Raw genomic sequence first — 22,285 nt, 5'->3', positions numbered from 1 at the left:
AAATGATCGGTTTTGAAGCATGACTGCAACAACTGCACGTGTGTGCACAGAAACAGACACACACACAGTATATGTTTTTATTATTATATAAATTTATATAGATTTTGTTATGTATTATGTATTTTAAACTTTACATATAGTTATATATAATGTGTTTCTGAATTTTATATAGTATGTAATAGGTACAGATATATGTAAATAGTACATATTTTATGTGTGCATTTATATTTTTGTATTATATAATACAATCTGTTATTTATATGTAATTCCTCAGGTAAGATCACAAGGATGAAGTGTTACAAGCTGGGCAGCAGAATTCAAGGTGTATTTGCCTGGAAGGAGTCAGAGCAGCCAGACCCACAGCCAAAACCTGAGCATGTACCTCCCAGCGCCTGGGGTCAGGAAAACTGATTTGATATACTCTGCTGGAGTCCAAAGTAAGCAAACTGGTGGCATTTAGAACTGTCTCCCAGGCAGTGGCTTCAGCAGACGCAGCTCCTGGGACCAGCAGCTGCATTCTCTACTTCCAGCTTGAGCTTTTTAGTCCTGGTCTGCTGCAGGATGCCAGGGAGCAGCACAACCATTCCTCAAAAATGTTTGGAGAGCAGCAAGTAAATGCACTGAGAAAAAGAGAAGTTAAATGACAGAAGTTCTCCAAAAGTCCATGTTTCAGTTCCCCTCCTGTTTATTTAAGTCAAGATGCTGCAGTAGCAGGATTTCCCCCTCCTGAGTGCCCACCACCTGGAGAATGGAAAACAATAGCTATGGCAGCAGCTTCTCCATGTGCCCCTTCCCTGGGTTGCTCCCCTTCTGTGACTGCTGTGAGCTGGTTTTGGTCGCTCATTAGCAGAGTGGCCTGGAAATGCCCCCAAACTGGGGGAAGGCAGCAGGATCAGTCGGTGAGCATGTGCATCCACGGGCCAGTGGCAGGGGATGCTGCCAGCGTCTGGGCCATGTGAGGCCTCTCTCCCTGCTCCCCAGGCATTTTAAGAGTCTTTTTCATTTGGTGAAGGTTTGAAGTCAAAAGCTAATCAGCTGCCCTGGGAATAAGGGAATTTGGCTGCTAAACAAAGAAGAGCCGTCTGCTGTCGGACGCAGTCCAAGATTTCTCAAAGGGGCAACAAAGGTGCCGCTTCATTCCCACGTGAGTGCCCGTGGACGTGGGCCTTAACACCTCGGTGACTCCTGGCACGCCCAGCCGGGGCAGGAGAGGTGACTTTGGTCCAGCTCAGACCAGCCCTCGCTGTCCCTCCAGAGCACTCAAACCTATCTTTCAGTCTGGTTCTCATTTAAACAAGCTGTGGCAATTAGTTGTAGACTAAAGTGAAAAGGAGAGCTCAAGACTCAAGGAGCATCCTACCTGGTAAGTCACCAACATGGGCTGCAAACAGGTCCTTTTCATGCCGCTGTCACACAGTGTGAGGTGAACCTGTTGCTTAAAATAGATTGTTGGGTTGGAAAAAAGAGATAAATGTGTGCTTTAAAATAAAATAGGCAGGCCAAGAGGGTGCTTGCAGATTAAAAGGCACCTGGTTGTGGCAACAGTTTCACAAAGCCAGGTTGAATACTCTGAAAGATCTTAATTTAATGACTTGAGAGCAAACAGTTCTGTCATCTTCTCTAGTTTATTTCTTTTGGGTTTTTGGTTCATAATTCTCTGGCAAATGTAAATTCATACTCCTTTTTGCCTGGTGTAATCTCCCTGTACTTCAAAGGGAAACTGTCAGGGCACGTTTATCTTCCTGATATATTTCTTGATAAACTGGTCACGCTGTGTGAATTTTATCATTAAGAAAAAAACAACAACAAATACAAAAAAAACCACCAAACAAACAAAAATCAGAAAAAATATGTACCTGTATTTTACAATTTTTATAAAATGTTAAAGTACTGAAAATTAAATGCATCACAACTGACCGGGTGTTTTCAGAGGTCTAGTAAAATCAGCCCTTATGGCATCAGTGAATTACCTTTCAAAAATGGGGAAAATAGAGTAAAATCAATAACAGCAGAGATATATCAAATTGGATATGGTTTGGGCTAAGCTGTCTTCTTACTTCTGTATCCTTTCACTTTATTACCTTCTTCGTTTCCTTCTACTGTTGCTCCCTCCTGCATTTCCTTTACTGTACATTTTTGCTGCATGAAAATGTTGAAAACATGCCACCTTCTGTTCTTTTCAGCTATTGCACAGTCCCAAGAAAACTTCTAACCTCTGGAAACCTCCATAAAGTGAGTGCACATCTGCACACAGAGACGTGCAGGCACATGCACATAAATGTAAACCTACATATGCACACATCTCTTAAATCCCCCATAACTATCAAATTCTCTTTATTCACAGGCTTTTCTTTTGTTACGCTATTTGCACTCCAGCTGTTACAATAAACATGCCTGCTAAAGGGTTTCCAAGGAAACCAGAAATCAGGTCAATTCTGACCACTGTTGCTGGAAAGTAAAGGGGGAGGAGGAAGGTGATACTTCATCCAGCCTCTCTAATGACTGCACCGGGTGAAGATTTGTATCTTCTTTTTTTCCTTCTTATCCTCAACATCTTCACCCCCATGCCCACACCCACGGGTATACACTTCCCTTCAGCGCTGTTCTGGGAAAATCTCCTCCTCTCCTTTCACTGATGCAGGGGTGCTGAAGAGCATCTGCCAGGGCACCCTGGGCATCCCCACTTGCATACTACCACAAAAAACAGTGTGACTGGGGAGACTGAAACACAGATCCAGCCCCAAAATGTTGCTTTTGTGTTCATGACTTCTAACCTGAGTTTTTCTATTGCTCATGATCCTTTTCCTCCCAAAAAAACCACAAGGGGCATTTCTTATGCCACTACCCCTCCACAAGCTTATCCCAGTATTTTAGTCTTCTGTTACCCCAAATAAAGCACAACATTATGGGTATGAGCAGATTCCTCTGCACAGATTTTCCTACCCATATTTCCTCTATTGCTATTTAAGGAGTCTCCATAACTATAGATAAACTTGGACTTTGGCAAGGCCTGGCCAGCTCTCCAAACTCCAAGGTATGAGAAATGTTTTATTTTCTTTCTCCAACCACTAATGAGTAGCGTGCTTCTTTCTAAGCTAGGGCTGTGTTGAGGGGTCTTAGCTTCTTTTCACTGAGGACTTGGCAGCGAAAGACCATGTAGGCAGGAGATAGTTCTGTGTAAGGTGATAGAGGTGAAGAGTAACTCCCGTAAGTGGGGGTAGGGGGATGTACATTGCCGCAGAAATGGTGTTTGTGGGTCACCTTTGCAGTCAGACAGGGAGGCAGTCAAAGTACATTTCTCAGGGCTACAGAAAAGGAAGGAATGCCTTTTTATTAAGCTTCATTTGCATGAGGAGTGTTTTCCTAAACTCATAGCTGCATTCTTCTGTACCTTATACACATTATCTTGCTTTTGTATGGTCTCGTACTGCTCTGTGTAGGGAATCCTGCCAGTCTGACTCCTCAGACAGGCACTTTCAGATATCTGAGTTGCAGATAGGTTTGTTTATTCCTTAAGAGCACTGTAAATACAATTAAGCCAGCCTTTATTTCTACTACAACCCCTGTGGCAGAAGGCCTATCTGCAGACTGTGAAGAGGAATAAGTAACAAGAGTAAAATAAATATCCTTAGAAGCTGTATTTTTTCTCTGTGTTCTTTTAACCTTAGAGACACATGTTGTGACAGAGGAGCCAAAGACCCTCTCTGCCTGTTCCTGTGTGCCAGAAAGGTGTTAGCATTCATAAATAGCTGGCCTTATACCACAATATCTTCAGGTGCTTTAATTCCTATTAGAATTGAAGCTAGCCCTCTGCCTACTGTGAAATATGGGAAGCTTAAAGATGTTTCAAAATACGCTTTCCCCCTCCCTTTTAGTTGTAAGTGGAATTTAGCTGGAACAGAAATAGGGGCCCCACATTTTCAAGGCATCTGTTTTCCCAGATAAGCTCTTGAGTTGCAGGGAGTGGAAAGAGAAAAGTGTGTTGCAGTAAATCAGAAAACCCATAAGGCGTGGAGTGGGGTCAGGCTTCTGACTGCAATAAACACTTCAGAGAGGACACAAATGAGATAAGCCTTGCTCTTGGCAATAAACTCTGGTGGTCAGCACAAAACATTTCATCTTGCCTTCCAGCATCTAATGCCAGGAGGCCATGTAGCTGGGCAGAGCAATGAGTTCATGACTAGCTCTGAACTGTTCTGCCAACTGAGAATGCACTGACTTTATAAAAACTTACCCTTAAAATATGGCTTGAACAGTACTGCTTTTGCTGGTACTTTCTCTTGCAAAATGATAGATTAGGCAGTAGGTTAAAAAGCTGGATAGAAACGTGGACTTGTATCCAGACAAGTTGGGTTTGAAGAGAGTTGAGTGAAGGCTGTGATGTCAAGAGGTGAGCGGCTCTCAGTATCCCAAAGTGAATCCCACCAGAGGTGTCTCAGAAGATAACATGTGTTTGATTCTGAACTGCCAGTAAATCACCTGGTACCTAGATGATCCCTAAGGCCCCTTCCAACCTGTGATTCTGTGATTCTGTGATATCTTGGAGGTGATTATTCTTTTTTTCTTTTCTTTTACACACAAATGTTTAAGCACTTCTTGCAGCAGACCTGGACAGGTCCCTCTAATAGGATAACCCAAATCCCTCTTTAAAAACCCCTAGCTCTATTGACTCTCATGGAGCTCAGATACACAGCTCACGTACGAGCGGCCTGTGCTGTGGCGAACCACCCATGTGCGTGTGAATCTGGAGCTGACTCCCCGTTACTGCTAGTACCTGTCTGGGAGGTAGAAGGAGCGTGGGGTGGGGTCTCAGAAAGCAGGACTGGAAATTTCACAGTTCCTCATGAAAGCTTGCTTCCGTGGTGGAGAGCACAGCTGCCCACTGGATGGCACCAGGGCTCTGTACGTACACCGCTGCTTCCCTTCAGCATCCCTGACTCTGTCCCATCACTAGGCTAAGTGCTGCTTAGCAAGCAGACACAGCAAGACCCTGGAAGCAAAAAGATAGGTAGAAATCACAGATGTGAAAGCTATCACTGAAGGTGCAGAATACTGTCACAGGTAGTATTTTCAAGGTGGGGGATGTGACCTTTTAAGCATATGCAGGGGTGTGTTACCAAGTTGGGAATATTGTGCAGAGTACTTCGTGTTGCTTTCTGTATGGCTGCTATTTCTGAATAATCACATAAAGGATAATCAGAGATGTGGAATACACCTTTTCTAACCATAGGATAGAGGGGAAAACTTTTTTTTTTAAAAAACTGTGTTGTTCCAAGGCTCCCTTGATGCTGGTTCAAGCTACAGTAACAGCTGTATATAGATGCTAGAGGTTTAGCAGATTCTAGGTGCAATATTCTGTGTCTTAGAGTATACTGACATCCCACATGTGACCCAGATCAGAGGCATCGATGCTGCTACACTGAGTCAACACTGTTTGGTATCTCAGTGGAGAATGCATGCAGCAAACCTATGGCAGAGATTTCTATAATAAGGTACAAATAAATGCTGTTAATACTCTTTTCCACAGAAACTGTAGCTGGGCTTGCTGCCTAAATGTACAGCAACAGTGTACTACTGAAGCCAACAAGCTTTACTGAAGTCACCAAAGAAAGAGGGGGTGTTTGGCAATTTAGCATTCCATTACATTATGTTATAATTCTTAATGATCTCTGTTGACTGATAATTTATTCATTTGTCATTGCTCAGGCAGAAATGTAAAACCCTGTGAAATGGGAGCCAGCCCCAAATTTACTTAAGAAACTGCTGCTGGTGGTGGCAAGGAATGAGAAACAGCCTGTAAGGCAGAGCATAGCAGCCCAAGACAGACGCCTGGTAGGGGCCAGGCTTGGCACCCTCATGCTGTGTACAACCTTGAGGAGGACCCTGCCTCACCATTTGGATGGCAGAGGCTGACAGGCTCTGGCTGCATGAGCAAGCGAGGAATTAGGTCTCAGACCTGGGCTTCTCTCTGAGGCTGAGAGTGCCATGGGCACCGGCTCTTTCAAGTCTGTTTATTTCTTCTACCTCACCAAGCCAGGGACAGACAATACAGGCACACTCAGTGCGTGTAGGTGAAGAGAAGCTGAGCCATGCCCAGATGTGGATGGTACTGGCTACCAAAGCCCTCTGCCCCATGACCCCAAAGAGGCGAGAGCCCCAGCCTTGGCTTTCACGGCAGGGTTGCAGGCTGGGCTGCTGTCAGAGGTGGCAGCAGGATCACTGCTGGGACCACAGGCTGAACCAGAACAGTGCAGAGGTGTTTTAAAGCCACATCCCGATATGACTGAAAATTTATCTTCCTGATTCAGAAGTCAAGTCAAAATAAAGCATGAATAGCCTGGAAATACGACCCACATCATAAAAATACATAACAGGACACATGCTCAAATATTAGCAAGGGCAGATCCATGCTCCTTCCAAGATGCGTTGAAAACATCCTTTGTGTTCACATTTTGTTATAGTTTCACCTTTTTTCTGTAGGTGCAATGTGTAACCCATAGGATCTGGGCAGGGCATGTCTGAAGAAAGTACCATGAGCCAGGCTTTGAGGATATCCAGCCAGTCCCATTCTGAAGGCATCACTATTCCCCTCTGCACCTAAGCCTCTGAGAGGGCAGCTGAGTTGACTTCTTTTGTGTCATTTTGCTGGAGGTAGTTTTCTACAAAATCGGGTTAGTGAGAGGGAATATTCCTGCTGTGACCACTGTGTCCAGGTTGAGTACAACACCTCTCCCTGACAGTACGAAGAGGTGCATTGTTCATCCAAATAGCTGTCTAAAAAGCTGATGGCTGCAAATCTTCAGAGCTCCATGGCTAAATTTCTGCAGAAAGAAGAAATCAGCATACATTACCTGAATAACTGTCCCACTGAGCTGCTACAAAAGTAATTCAGTTTTTATTCCTCTTTAACAGGGCAGCAGATGCTCTGCCTGCTGCCTGGGGAGGTACTGCAGCTTCTGACACTGACTAAGCAGCCTCTACTTTACAATACAAAGAAAACTCTCCTGACACTCATATCCTGCCTCCTTTCCCCCTTTCTCTTTGATTTCATCCTTGAACATTAAAACCAAGGGAGCAAAAAAAACCTAGGACAGCTTCTGATCTGCCAGTGGAGCTGACCTAAACTTTCTTGAGAGCAATGGAGGTCAGAGCCGAGCCTTCTCCCAGGCTTGGGAGAGGAGCAGCTTTCTTGTGGCTCATGTTTCTCTGAGTTACTGGGTGAAGTGAATGTTTTAGATTTAATTTGCAATCAGAACAAGGAAAGCTGCCAGTGCCAGATAGGCACACGGCTAGCTGTAGCTGTACATGGTATGTGATTTTTTTTTCTTCTTTTGTTTGTGAAACATATTTTAGTATAATTGTGCGATCATCTGAAACATTAGAGTATCTCCATTTAAGAAGTCAGGAAATGCAAGGAATGAAGGTCAGTAATAGTTATAAATTACTGCTCTAAATTTTGCCTGCATAAAAGGCTGGTTTCCCTTGATTTCATTATATGCTCCCAAATCCACAGAACTGGCTATATAAGCTTTATTCTTATTCTTCTCAGCTAGTTAAAATTTTAGCCTTTGCCACAGGTACGTGCAAGATGCCTTTTGCTTTTTTAACTTACCTTTTGCACCCATGAAAAGGAGAAGAATGCCCTAAAGAGACAATTCTCTTCATAACAGCCCAGAAGAATGGAGATGTTGGGAAAGATCAAAATATTTGAAATATGTTGTGTTTTGTAGATAATGTGTATTTGTTACAGTTGGTAGTGAGGAAAAATTGGGTTGTCTTTGGTTTTTATAATGAGATGGAACAAAAAGAAAAAAAAAACAGAGGATGGCTTTAAGAATAAGACTCCAGAGTGTCAGGATGTTTGGGTACAATGACAGTACCCCAGATACTCTGCATGATTTAGGCCAAGTTGGTTTCTTCCTCATTTCCAGCAGTTCTTTGCTTTCCTCTGGGGTGAGAGAGCCACCTGCATGCTCAGACGCCTCCTTCCCTCCTGGCCATGACCTGTCCATTGGCTTTTTCTTTCAGCAAGGCTCCAGTTGGTATATTTATTAAATTTGGCCTACATTTGTTAAAGGTCACAAAAGCTCTGAGATTCTGAAGAAGGTAGTTGACAAAAAAAATGGGATGCTTTATTACAGTAGAGTGAAATATTATGTCAGTAGTATAACGCAATTATTGCTTGACCTAAAAAAACCCATACTGTCTTACATAGGTCACTTTTGCAACATATTAAATTCCCAGAAGCAGTGCTGGGTTTGTACATTTTTCACAAATCCTAAATTCTTTTTTTATCTTTTTCTTTTGTTTTGGTTTTTTTGTTCTTTTTTTTTTTTTTGACACTATGTTAAGAAAATGACAGAATTGAGCCTACCTACTGGGAAAAGGAGGGAGGAACCCATGAGAAAAAAACTAAGACTGGCTGCTTAATCCCCCTAAAATCCAGGCAAAAAAAAGCCCCATGGATATATTAGTTTTCCTCTTTCAAATAGATTTTTTGTTTTCTGCAGATACACTAAGGAGCACTAAATGCAGAACATTTAAAGACAATGTAGACAAAAAGGACAATTTTTCATGGCAAAAGCAAAATCTAGAGCCTAGATTAAGTTTTTAATTCATGACTTAGATTATGGTAAAGAGAAAATATAGTTTAAATTTACATTTTCAAATTGAATTGATCCTAAAGAGCAATTACCCTGCTGTTAAGAGGAACTTTTCACATTAAACCCACACTTCATGGTCTGCTATTGAAAAAGGATTTCAAAATCTAATTTTCTAAATGTCAGAAGTGAAATATTGCCTTTTGTGTTCGTCACAATTCCCTGTAACTTGGTAAAGAGGATATCATCTCGGTGCTTATTTGTAAAATGTGCTTTGTGAAGCTGTCCTTTGTACCCTTCTGCCAGGCAGAGGTGAAAGAATACAGGAGGAAAGTGGAAGTAGAGTTTGGTCTTGTTAGTATTTAGGCAGATTAAGGGGAAAAAGCCTTTTGGAAGCACTTCAAGCCAAAGAACAAAAACTACTCTGGTGCTCAAAATGCTGCAAAAGCCTACAAAGTTCAAATGAAGCTACTGAAAGGAGAAATAGCATATATTCAAAGTAAAGCAAGTCTGTGTCCCTGAGTTCAGGCTTTGCTAGTTCCTTCTTACAGATACATCAATCCTAGACTGTGCTTTCCACACACTGTACTGGATTGTGGGTCAACTGAAGGATCAATAACGTACCTGGTGAAAAGTGGCTGATGAGTAAATAGGAAAGGACTTCGCCTTTAGAAAAAAGACAGGAACATAAGTCATTTTAGGGTGAGTTTTCTGTGTTCTCTCTTTCATTCATGTACTGGAGACCTTCAATGAAAACTTTTTTTTTTTTAATTTAATATTATTTCATTTTATTTTATTTCATTTCATTATATTTTAATGTGGCTTTGGACTGGAATATTTTCAATTGTACTAGAAATCGCAATCCAGGACAATCTGAAGAATCTATGACACCAGAGAACCAGTGCAATGATCATTTTATACAAACCCAGAGATGGAAAAATATAGCATAAGAAATTTTCAGTTTAGTTATATAAATGGTTATGGCTACATTTGCTGTTTTGTGTTTGGGAGAGAGAGTGAGAAAATCCCTATTTATTTACTGTTACTGGTTTATATTCTGGGGAAAAAAATGCCTTACTATTATGAGTCAGAACACCTCCTCAAATTCAAGCATAAAATGGTTATGCAACATATTGCTATGGGTAGCCGTTATGTATACATATAAATGTATTTACTTCACAAGGAAGCAAAAGTGTGCAAATCCAATTAAAAACAAGTGAAAGCAAAAAGTGTCTTTTGCAAGGTCCCCTTTAAAAATCAATCTGTGAAAATGCCTTATTCTGAGTTCATACATGGCTATTTGTATAGCTGTACAAACAGACCTTGGTCCCCTGACAAACAAGGCAGCCCGGACAATGGAAAGCCCTCTCTTCCCCTCTGATAACGACCGGCCCAACAGTGAGATTTTGGTGTGACCTCACAGTCCAAAGTCGCCTTTCCTGTGACTTCAGGAGTAGGAAATCCATGCTGGTTGTGTTGCTGTCTTCTGCAAATTGCTGACTTTCCATCTGGGAGAACTCTGTATGTGTTACTCAAGGAAAGGGCACTGACCTTGCAAAGATTCATTATTTTTTTTCTTATTTTTTATTTGTCTGGAGCAAAAATAAAGGTCCCATTCATACTGGTTTCTTGTTCTGTTTTAGTGACTCAGTGATTGCATCAGCCCCAACCTTGGATGGCAGCCAGGTAAGCCCTAGCAGTGGAACTGTCTCTGAAAAGGGCAGGAGCCTTAGCATGCTCCACAGCTACTGCTGCTCTTAATTAACTTCCCCCATTATTTTCTCTGTGTTCGTACAAAAGTGAGAAGTCCCTATTTTACCAGCTGCAAGTTTAACAAGCCTCTTCTGCTCCCTGGAGAGAGCATGAGCCCTGTTCCCAAGAGAACTTCTTCCACAAAACCTTTGTCTTTGTCCCGAGCACAGACCACCTCTGTGGTGGAAATCTCTATGCTTCCTCACCACCTAGCGTGGGTTTGAGAGACCAAAGGCCCTGAGGAAAATGGAGTGATTTTGGCATGGAAATAAGTCCATTTTGTCAGTACATAACTGCAGAGGGAATGAGAGGGTGGGGAGGGAGGGCAGAGTGAAAATAACTATGGTCTTAATACTTTCCATTCCTGATCTTCTGTAAAAATCTCCCAAAGAGCATGGATTTGGACGCAGAGGATCCACAGGCACCTTTCCTCACCTTCTCCCTCCTGATTGACAGCTGAAGTAAGGGGGGAAGCCAGAAGAGGAAAAGTGAAGGCAACTGACTGTTTCTTGGGAAAAAAACCTATGCCTAGAGCAGGCAAAACTTAACTTTTGCTGATGTGAGTTTGAAGCCAGAATCATTCGTATTGCTACTGCTGCTGGTACTTTCTGTGACCACCAATGGGCAGAAAGTACTTGCCATCCATCTGGTTTTGTCTAAGAGGGAGCTACCACACTAGTGACACACTCAGTGTAAAACAGTGAACTGGTTTGTTGATGCTTTACACCTTCTTCTCCTCCCCTTCCTCCTTGTCTCGAAGCAGCTCTTGCTGGAGCTGCTTATGTCTGAAGAGCAAGGCAAGGGCTGTCTCTTAAACAAGGGATGGGGTGAGGTGGAGGTCCCTTCCCCCTCACAGTGCAAAAGGACTGTGGGCAGCGAGCCCTTGCTGTGAGCATGAATTCACCTTACAAATAATGGAGTGTGATTTAAGGCATCCGTTGCTAATAATTAAAGACAGAGACTTAAATGTGGTGTATTAAAGGGCAGTTTATCCTCAGAACTTGTGGACAGCCACGTGATCATTTCTGGGATTTGACCTGCCTGTAAATCACATGGGCATTTTTCCATTCTCATGAGTCAACAAAATTATGTTTGGGAGGCAATGATCCAGTAAAGGCTTGCAAAAAAATGAGATCTGTTCGTTCATTTGCCTTTGATGAAAGCTGGTTCCTGCACAAACAGTTATTCCTCTGTTATCCAAATATCTCCCCACCCACCCCCCCGCCCCTTACCCTGTTTTTGAGTATCCTGCCTTTTAAGACACTGTGTGTCTTTCCTGCAGTCTGGAATGCCTTCAGCTGATGAGTCATCTTATGTGCTTATGCTAAGATGAGACTAATTACCCTCTAGAAAAGCCCTCTGTCTTGACCATAAAAGAAAATCGGGCTGAGTAGCTCTGACAGAGATGTGCATTTTATTTCCACTTAAGTTAAAGCAGATGAATGCCTTCAAGCACTACAGACTGGGACTGAGTTGTACAGGCAGATTTCCAGCACGGTTCTTTTGGTGCTATCTAAATCAGAAGGAGCTTTCTCTCACTTTTGATGGACCACAGAGATGCCTGGAGTTAAGTAATGGCATGGAGAAGGGACCTGTCACTGGCATTTGCCCCCATTTAGAAGTGCTTTACAGTCACTCTTTTAGCCATGATGTCTTGTTTGATTTTGGGATTGCTGTTGCAGTGTTTGTGAACACTTCTCCCTGCACATGACGTTTAGTTGCTGTCATGTGAAAATGCTGAAGCTGGGAAGAGAATGAATGAATAATCAAATGTAAAATTGTGGCTTAGTCCAGAATGTCTCTCCCCAGGCTATTAATCTGTGCATCGCTAACATGTCCACCATCATTGCTTGCATGGTTTTGCAAGTTATTAATAAATAACCAGGACCGGTAATGTTCTTTGCTGCAATGTGCCATCAGCCCATTCCTTGCAGCCTGCACCTCAAGGGTAGATTGACAGTGGCTGTTTGGTATTTCTGTTTTGCAGATGTTGTAGAGTTCTCCAATGGAAAGGCTGGTATTTTTGGTGAGCTTTTGTTCGCTGTTGTCCAATACACAGCAAGCACCATCGTAAGTACATTTTATTATTAATTATTCACTCCTAACAAATCCCTTGAAAGACAAAGTAGGAAATGTTAACGGTCTTGATAGAGAATCAACAAATCCTGTTTCCTGACCCCAGAAAATTTGTGTATCCTTAAATAGGTAAAAAGTAAAAAGCTTAAAACTGCCCTTTTAAGGCACTTTTAAAGAGAGAGATCACCATTCAGTAAAAAAAAAAAATTGAAATGTTCTACTAAATCATTATGTTCTTGCTGTTATTGCTGCTTGTTCATCTTTAGTTTATTACATTTACTGGATTGGAAAATCTTGGGAAAGAATTACTCTCTGTAATTGATTTATACATTGCAGAAAGCAAAGGTTTCACATTTGGGAGAGCTTCAGGATTTTTTCTGTGCTTATCCTTTATTTTAGTGGAGATTTATATACATTGATACTGGTTCTTCTAGTTGGACAAATTCCTGGGTTTGGGAAATAGATGTAACTCTTTGAGAAAACCTACAGAGTATGTTGATGGTCCTTCAAATTAACCTTTATCTGTAGGGTAGAGGTACAGAAGAGTCTCTTGCTTTATTCCCACCAAGGTCAAGTGTATTCAGGTACTTGCCATAGCCAGAGCAGAGCTTTCATGAGATATTTTGGCAGTCAGATCAAACCCTCCCCCACTTCCTTGTCGACCCACCTTTGAGGTTATCTCCAGCCCCAAATACTTATTTCTCTTTTAGCCAGCTGCAGACACCTGACTGCACTCTGGTGTTGCCCTCCAGTCTCCACATAAGCATGAAAACTACAGCCCCATGGAAACTTGCTACTGGGGTACCTATGGTGCATCCTGAGGCATACTTCATCTTCAGTAAAGCACAGGCTTTGTCATCTGTAATAAAATCTTAGTGGGAACAGGGACTGAGATATTTTTGTCTGAGGTAATTAGATGTGGGAAACACAAGGTGCTGAACGTATTAGGTATATGAAACTGAACACTGTGTCAGGAAAATATCATCATGACACTTCAAGACCAGATCTGGCATGTGTCTGGCTAGATGAGATTATGGGCAGTGTAGGCTAGTGACAATGTTTGTCTGAGCTATTGCACTGATAAACTTTTAAACAACTAACTATGCCACTGTAAAAAAATCAAGACCCTAAATTTCAGTAGGCTACAGCAGAGAGCAAGCATTATGCTCAATTTTGCATATGTGAGGACAGGTCTTGTGTCACCTTTTGATAGAGCCAACAGACTCTGAGTGGGTGACGCAGTGACACTTTTGGAGTAAAATCCCTTCAATGCCGTTGAGAAAATACAATGAACACAGCTGAAAATGAAAACTGTCTTCTCAACATTCCAGTGTTTGAATGTATATGGATGCCAAGCCTGCCTGACTAATGAATCAGCAAAGACAATTAGACAAATGAAAACAATAAAGATCAGGGCCAAGCATTGTATGAGGGTAGATGTAACTGAAAGACAAGTTTCATAATCCATTGTAAATTAGAAACATTAGAAAACATTTTCACAAATATGTAGGTAAAAACAATAAAACTTTTTAATGTTTATTGGAAGCTGCTCTGTTTTTCTTTCCCAAGATCCCTATGTTTGTGTAAAGACCCAGACCATTTATGATGTATTTCACTAACCATATGGAAGATGATTTTTTTTGTTGTTGTTGTTTTTTTTTCTCACTGTGCACTGTGATTATTATCAGCAAAAGGAAGTAAATTTGAGTTTCATTTGAAAAAAAAAAGCATATCAGATTTATTCCCTTATACCCTACCCTCCACTTTATAAATTTAAGAAAGCAGAAACATTAAAAAAATAAAAGTAAAAAAAAAATTCAGCCAACACATTCTGATAATGGTAAAATCATTTACCTTTCACTTTGGAAGTCTTCTGCAGAATAATCATTTTCCAAAAGCAGCTTTCTTGAGCTCAGAACTGTTCTTTGTGTATGCACCTTTATAACATTAATAGCTTTTCACATAGTTCTCTGATTTCTGTGTGTGTAAAAGATACTTCAAAAAAAGAGGGCAAGAATGATGATCTACATTTTAAGGATCATAAAATTAATTACCAAGAAGCACCAGAGCAAAGTTAAGAATAAAAGAAAGTAATAAAGAGAAAAAACTAAATCCCAACCAGTCTAGCCTCCAACTCAGCCCTTCCCAGGGTCGTGGTCTCACCTTCCGCAGTCTCTGATTACCAGCATTTCACAAACAGTGACATCTGAATGAATATCAGCTACTAGAAACTACATACATATGGTTATATAGGAAATTGATACTTCCTGACGTATTAAAGAATAAGGTGGCATAATGTAGGTGCTAGTACACGAAGACACACGACTTCATAGTATCAAATATGTATTTATGACTATCTATTCATTGTCTCTTAATGCATGGCGTGGTTTTTTTCCAGAAAGTTGAGTTTGTAGAACTTTCTGTGAGTTAAACCAGGCTATAAATGGCAGTCCCTGGGATATATTGCAGGTTTTTTTCTCCCTTATCTATAGGGACTGATCTTTTGTAGGACCTAAATGTGATGGTTCAGAATTTGGGGATCAGTCAGAGAGAAACTGTCTTCTTTTAACCTCTACTCTGACTAACAAGAGAGGTGGACTAGGTGATCTCCACAAGTCTCAAGCTCAACTATTCTGTGAGAGTCTGGTTTTTTTCTTTAAAATTTGTATTGGTTGAACATTCTTGTGTTATGCAAAAATCAGCCTACCTACTGGACAATCTCTTTCTATGTTGTTTTTAGATTTCTTATTACTGCCCCAAATGTGGTGCATTTGGGTATACATGAGACAATAACAGTTCAAGTCCATGGAGCGCAGCACCCTGTGCAAGTTACTGCGTACTTCAAAGATGAGACAAAAAGTCAGCTGCTCTCAGAGAGGGTCACCTTTAACCTTAATGAAAATAACAATTACCAAGAGATGAAAAAAATAATGGTGAGTCTGCCATCATAGTGGTGTAAGTGTTTTAATCTGGTGATAAAAAGCCACATAATCTATACTAGGAATATATTGGAACAGAGAGAACACTGATCCCTAGAGACAGGAGACAAAACCCCAGTTTCAGTGGCAGCAGCACCTTATTCACCCAAACAGCTAATAAAACAATACTTAATATAATTTCAATGGTGATTGTGAGTACTCTTTTGTGCCCAACAAGCAAGGTCAAGATTGTGTCACATGGTGATGAAAGATCTTTTCATTGTTGTAGATCAGTGATTAAATTAAATTTTAAAACATTTAATTGTTTTATCGCTGTTTGTTGCTCTGCATCACTAAACTAAGACTGCATTCATGCCTTTGGAGTACTGGCCATTTTTAGAAAATAGGAGAAACCTTTAAAAATGTGCAGTCTCTCAGACCAAAGCCTGTGATGTTTCTGCAAACCTGTAAGTTGATGAATTCTTTACACCCTGCTTTGCATCATTTGCTTCTGACATGATTCTTTGAAGTCTGTCAGCATTTAGTTCAGGAGTATTAGTTTGGGCTATTTGGTTGGAAAACAGTACACAGCAAGACTCAGTTTAGCTCTGATTGATTACTCCCAAGGCTAAAACTGAGCTGTCAAATCAGGTTCCTCTTGATCATGATGTTTAGAAACATTGTATTAACCTGCATGAGGTAAAACTCTAATCTCACAGCCAAGATTTTAGCAAGTGAAAGAGTACGGGATGCTGCTTCAGCTACCAGATGACATGGTAATTGGAATTTAACATACGTGTAAATTGAAGAAAAGTCACTGGGCTTGAGTTATTGCCATTGGACAGAAGAATGTGTGTTTCTGTGGTGGAAAATGGGGATTAGATAGTACTTCTACTTAAAAAGAAATATTCACCCAATAAGAAAGATATAATTCAGTATCTTCTGTCGAATGGTGCTAACAAAATTATTTAAGCCCTTTGGCTGTTTTGGGTCCTCAGCTCTGTGGTTCCAAAGTTACCAGGTTCATACCTGACTCTGTGGTGTTTTTCCTTTTGTCCTCTTCAGGTCAAGCCAGGGACTCTGCAACAGGATCTGTTCAAGAAGAATAAGCGGCCATATATTCTGCTAGTCACTGAAAGCAGGGAGCTTTATAAGACCATTCAAAGCACTCGCATCCTCCTGTCTTCCAAGAAAGGCTACATTTTTATTCAGACAGATAAGCCTATATACACACCAAATTCCAAAGGTTAAAATACAAATGCTGCATTTCAGATGTTGAATATAGATGTTACAAGGGCATGATTAGAAAAAGTAGTAATTGCTTGATCCTTCCTAATGTAAATCCTTCTTGTTTAAACCCAGCTATCTCTGTGTGTATGTGCCAGTGCAGATTTTAAACTTGCCTTCTTCAGCCAGGGCTTCCACAGGGTCTGCACTGCACATTGCAGCAACCCAAGTGGAAATGCAACCAGAGTCAAAAAGTCATTCTATCTTCTAACAGGAGCCAGACAAAAACCTGCTTCTTTTTGTTCAAAAAGCTTAATAATAACTTAGCTTTAGAAAACAAAATTGTGAGAAACCTGCAAAAAGCTTCCTATCGCTTCTGCTTGCAATACTGGCAATAAGTGTCCTTTGCACTGTAAGACCACAACTGTTTTGTTACTTAACAATTTACTTAAGTAACAAGAGAAGGAAGCCAAAAAAGTTCCTGAGTTTGGTTGTAGGCCTTGACCGCAGAAGGAATACAAAAGTGAGTGAAGCTCCCTGGGTATCTTTCAGAATTTGCTTCAAAAATGTATGTTTGGTCATGTAACTTGCAAAGCCTATGGAAGAACAGAATTCTTTTTTGAAATTTCTCAGACTTACTTCTTTTCATTAAAAGAAAGTGTTTTACCCTAAATTCAGTAACTCAGTTTAGAGGTTGTGATAAATACTATCTAGAAAGGCCAGTAATAAATATGTGAACACATTTATTCTTCTGTTAAACAGTAAGGTACAGGATCTTCATTCTGGACAATGCTATGAGGCCAACAGATGACACAGTTACAGTTGCTGTGCTAGTAAGTATACAAAAACCACTGTTAATGAGTGCTTCTTCAGCACGGGAACTATGAAAAACTTCCACAAAAGATCCAAGAGTCCAAGATCCATAGCTATGGCTCCTCTCCACTATTTACACATTGTGAGATATGTCTAGTCATTTTTGGCCAAGATCACGAGCATGGAGAGAAACGTAACATGTGAATATTAAAGTAGGAAAGTAAGCAGAGCATCTTCTCTTCCTTGGGACTGGTATATGAACTTGAGCTTTTGGGTGTAAATGTTTGACACCCGGTGCATAACTATATGTTTGTTTTCTCTCTTTCAACAGAATTCAAAAGGAATGGTAGTTAAAAAGTCAGACCGGAAAATAAAAACAGCATTCAGTGAAAACTTTGAAATACCTGACATTGCCGAGTACGTTACTGCTGTGCCTTCTGCAGTACAACGGTTCACATGTCAAAATGTCTCTTGCAGCAGAACTATCTTCAAGCTAAAAACAAGAGTCTTGTCCTTCCATTCTTTCTACTCTGTTCCCCTGTTTTCCTCTCTTTTCTTTTTTTCTTATTGTGTATTGTCTGCTTTACCATTTCTTTAGGATAGGAGGTGCACTAAAGCAGACAGTTGTGCTCTGATTACACCTGGGAATCGCCACCACACACTGTCAGCATGTGACACCAGTGAGCCAAGCATGGTGGCTCTGGAGCCAGCCCTGGAGCCTCCTGCCGTGCAGGGGTCTACACCTGAGCCAGTCACCCCGCACTCCCTTCTCTGACACTGGAGAGGAAGTCACATATTTAGGCTGTGATTCATGTGACCTGTTTTAGACACCTTTGTCAGCATGAGATGCACCATGTCTCAGCTGAAACTGTCTTTCTCTCCATTGGCTGTAGAGGAGACTGGGGGGGAACTACACAGATGAAAGACCTCACAGTATAATGTCTAAAGTGAGGAGGACTAACCCTACCTCCTATTAGCCGGATCAAACCATCCAGATCCACCCCGTTTACCTCTTGAAGTATTTAAGATTTTTTAACTGCTGAATTGCTTGAATTACCTTTCAAAATTGTCTTTCTCACCATGGAGCAGGGACTGAGCCTATGGTTAATCTCTTTTTACTTTTAAGCACCTCATCTTGGAGAGATGGGTCCAGAATTTAATCTTAATATGCTGCAATTAGCAACATTTATCCTGGTAAGGAACAGATTAGCAAACTGCTTAAATAACTCCTCAGCTGTATGACTACATTCAGGACATCACTTCTGTAAGGGCTCAGTTTGCAAAGTGTAATTAGTTACCTCTGATTCCAAAGTCAAGCTTTTACTTAATATTCAGCGTGTTCTTGCATTCTTGCTAGATTGATTTTGACATCACAGTGAAGATAAGCTATAGGAAATATATGATGAGTTCTCAATTTCAGAGGGCTTTTAAAAGGCAGTGCATGTTACTCATGGTTTGCAAATATGTTATCTTGCAGTTCTTCATAAAGTATTTTTGAGTGTTTCCTAGGACATTTGGAAATATGTTGCTGGCTCCTCCCAGCAAAGAGAAATCCATTAATAAATTAGCTTGGGATGAGAACCAAAGAAGGAAAATATTAGTATTTAGTGATAATGTAAATATATTAGCATAATAATATATCTGAGGAATCCTAGTTAACTATTTTCTGCTGAATCTGAACTTTAGGCCTGGAACTTGGAAAATCAAAGCCTGGTTTCATCGATATGAAATGTCTAATGTTTCTGCTGAATTTGAAGTTAAACCTTATGGTAAGAGAATATTTAATTTGCGTTATAATTATATTAAGTCATCACTATGTGCTAAAAGACATACTGCAGTGATTCAAACTAGCTCTAGTTAGGTACTAAGGACAAGATTTACAGTGTTTCAGTGCCTCATTGCTATCTCTGATGCACAGAAGGAAAACTCTGGTCTTGTGTGCCTTCCACGTATGTGAAAAAAAAACCCCACCTTTATTTTTATACAGACTTAGTAACTTCAACATTTTTCATAAAACATCCTGTTGGGAAGGGTTCTTCTACTGCAAAATTAAATGGAGATTAACTCCATTTTAAAATCTTTGCAATTCTGGCTAAAGTTTTCAGTGAAGACTAGAATAATAAAAAAAAAAAAGCTACATATTATCTTTCAGTAGAATTCAGTTTGGCAGTTGACTAGAGGTGTTCCTATACTCAGAGAAGCTTTTTTAAAGAAAAGTAAGAGCATGGTAGGAAAAGTAAAAATGTAGAAATCTAACAATCTGGGGTAAGAAATGGCTTGATTTATTTGTGCTGAAATTATGCTTTCTCATAAAAAGTAGTGCAGGGTTTTTTGTTTTTTCTTAAATGCAAAACTTGGGATATTGTGAAAAATCTGTTTAACAAAGCTGTTTTTGCCTTAGCTAGTGGATGTAACAGAATAGCAGAGGCTACCGCATCCTACACCCAGGAGCAAATTACTCTAATTATATCTACAGTCACAAATAGTTTGGCTTTATAGAAGCAAACTGCAGAGTACACAGCTGATGCTGAAGACCTTATGTCCTCACTCAACCCATTTTAGGTTGGGATTACTTCAGACTGCTTCTAGTCCAGGGCATTTAATGCCCATTAGCAGTTAAAGCTTATCTTCCGGCTTATTTTCATTTTAAATAAATCAATTTTGTGTCCTCAAAGACTGCTCCGCTATATGAAGCAAAGCAGAATAAGGGAAGATGATCAGATTTTCTTCAGAAGTGCACTGCTGATTCAAATTAAAACATCCTCTCTGTGCAGCTGCATCCTCTCAGTGGGTGTTGCCACATGCCAGGAGTTTAAGGTATGTTTGAAACTTGCATGTCATGACCTTTTGTCTTCTTTTTTTCATGCAGAACTTCCATCTTTTGAAGTCAAACTCATCCCACTTCAGCCATACTACCACATCTCGAATGAAAACTTCGTGTTTGATATCGAGGCAAAGTAGGTGTGCTCACAGGGAGGCTGTTTTAGGAGGCAGATAAGTAGATGATGAACTTTGTGGCTTCTTCCTTTTCCTTGTCATTAACAGTTAACCAGCTTCTGTCTTTACTTGAATCTGACTTTAATCTTATATACTCTCTATTTCCACTACTAACTTGAGACATCAGTGTAAAATGCTACCTGGATCCAAGTGGCAGTGATCAAAATGGAACAAGTTTTTCTGAAAATTTTAATTTGCTAGTAAAAAAGCGACTATTTAGGATTCTCCTCAGAGTTGCTAGGTAAGGTTCCAGGCAAACTGATAACCTGCTTTTGTTTACATTTGTTGATTTAAACTTTTAGAAACATTCTAAATCCTCAGATGTTACTATTTACTGTAATTCAAGTAGAGATGGATTCAAGTTTGGGTATGAAATTTTCTCAAAGCCCAGTGAAGTTTGGGAGTAATAAGTTAGTACTTATTTGAGATTAATGATTTTACGCAGACTCGCTTTCAGGTGAATAAATACAGTTAATCAGAGGAGTTTCTATGACCATCACAGTAGTGCAACACTGATCTGGATGAGATACGGCTACAAAGCTCTCAGACTGGCCAAACCATGAGGCAAGGCTCAACAGAGAATAAGTTACACCTGATCCCATATCAAACTAGAATGACATCAAACACAGAGTAACACAGAAAGTCAGACAATGAAGATTTAACCTATAAAAATATTTTGAATACTTTGGAAGAATCAGTCTGAACCTAGATTGAATAAGTCTTTTGTGGTTTGTAGATCTGGTATTTTGAATCCCACACTGACTGATCTAAATTTGCTGTATGATCTAACAGTGGCTCATCAACATATATCAAGCCTCCTTGGCTGTTGATTTTTCAAGTTTCTTAGCAGTGGAAATACCAAACGACTTCCTGTTAGGACAATGTTCTTCCTTTATTTACCACTCAGCTGGAATCCAAAATGACTAGAAATATCTTGGCCACACTGGGAAGATGGAGAGAGAAATCAAATAGTTCTCTGGAGACTTAGCAATGTGTCTCCTTTTCACTGAAGTCACCACTCCCACAGCTAGAGTTGATGACTTTGGTAGGATATATTTATATGAGATTTTTAAGTCAGTCATTTAAGTGAAGTGGTTCGGTGTGGCATTAAGTCACATGTTATAAATCTGCTTCACAGTTAGATTTTAAATCTGTTTTAAAGATGACTCAGTGCAAAAAAACCCCAATAATCATAGTATGAAAATTGTGTCATGTTAATGAAAGAGTATGTGAAGTTCCTTCATGAAAAACACTAGACTAGAAATTGACAAAAACAAACTTAATACTGCACTTGAACAGAAGTTTATGTTTCCAAAGTCAAGGAACCTCTGCGTGAAAAGTTAGACATCTGAATTAGTGTTCCTAAGCTGATTAAATTAGAACTTGATACTTTTTTTTTTTTCTCTTTTTCTGAAAAGGAATAAATGTTATTACATGAGACCAGGGAGCTGGACTTCTCTCACAGTTGGAAGAAATGTTTTCAGTTTCAAGGGAGTGAGGAGACTGATCAAATTTTTGCTCACATTTTATTTTCTTGGTTTCTGTGGATTCCTAATTTTTTATATCTTTAAAGATCAGAAAATAATATTAGCAAATACTATCAAACTGAGTAGGTTTTTAGGGTATGGCCAAATATACCGGATAGTTGATATGGAAGAAATATATCTCCTGAAATAAAGTACCCTCCATTGTCTAAATAACACTGAAATAGTTACTCTGTTTATTTCTCCCTATCTAGACAAAAGCTCAGATTTATTTCAGGGCAATTTTGATGCATCAGCAGAGAGTTGAACATGCAGTATCAGCAAGTAATGTGAGACCTTCACTAAGAACAGCTCCTTAAAAAATAAGTCAGAACCTCATGGCTTTTAAGGTTGATTCACCATGTTCCTTAACATTCCT

General features: G+C 40.1%; 1 protein-coding gene across 1 annotated transcript in view; it reads left to right on the top strand.

Annotated features, from left to right (window-relative positions):
• Nucleotides 1–8,926: 8,926 nt before the first annotated feature.
• Nucleotides 8,927–22,285, top strand: part of LOC104041780 (complement C4) — a 57,365-nt gene continuing 44,006 nt past the window's right edge. The window contains exons 1-9 of the mRNA XM_064440957.1: nt 8,927–9,302; nt 10,244–10,286; nt 12,340–12,422; nt 15,169–15,361; nt 16,412–16,592; nt 17,336–17,406; nt 17,718–17,803; nt 19,073–19,155; nt 20,256–20,343. Coding sequence (XP_064297027.1) covers nt 12,358–12,422; nt 15,169–15,361; nt 16,412–16,592; nt 17,336–17,406; nt 17,718–17,803; nt 19,073–19,155; nt 20,256–20,343 — 767 coding nt within the window. The 5' untranslated portion in view covers nt 8,927–9,302; nt 10,244–10,286; nt 12,340–12,357. The remainder of the gene's footprint in view (nt 9,303–10,243; nt 10,287–12,339; nt 12,423–15,168; nt 15,362–16,411; nt 16,593–17,335; nt 17,407–17,717; nt 17,804–19,072; nt 19,156–20,255; nt 20,344–22,285) is intronic.

This window comes from Phalacrocorax carbo, chromosome 1, assembly GCF_963921805.1.
Source record: "Phalacrocorax carbo chromosome 1, bPhaCar2.1, whole genome shotgun sequence".
Taxonomy (NCBI): domain Eukaryota; kingdom Metazoa; phylum Chordata; class Aves; order Suliformes; family Phalacrocoracidae; genus Phalacrocorax; species Phalacrocorax carbo.
Note: the sequence above shows the minus strand (reverse complement) of the source record. Positions and strands in the feature narration are given on the sequence as shown.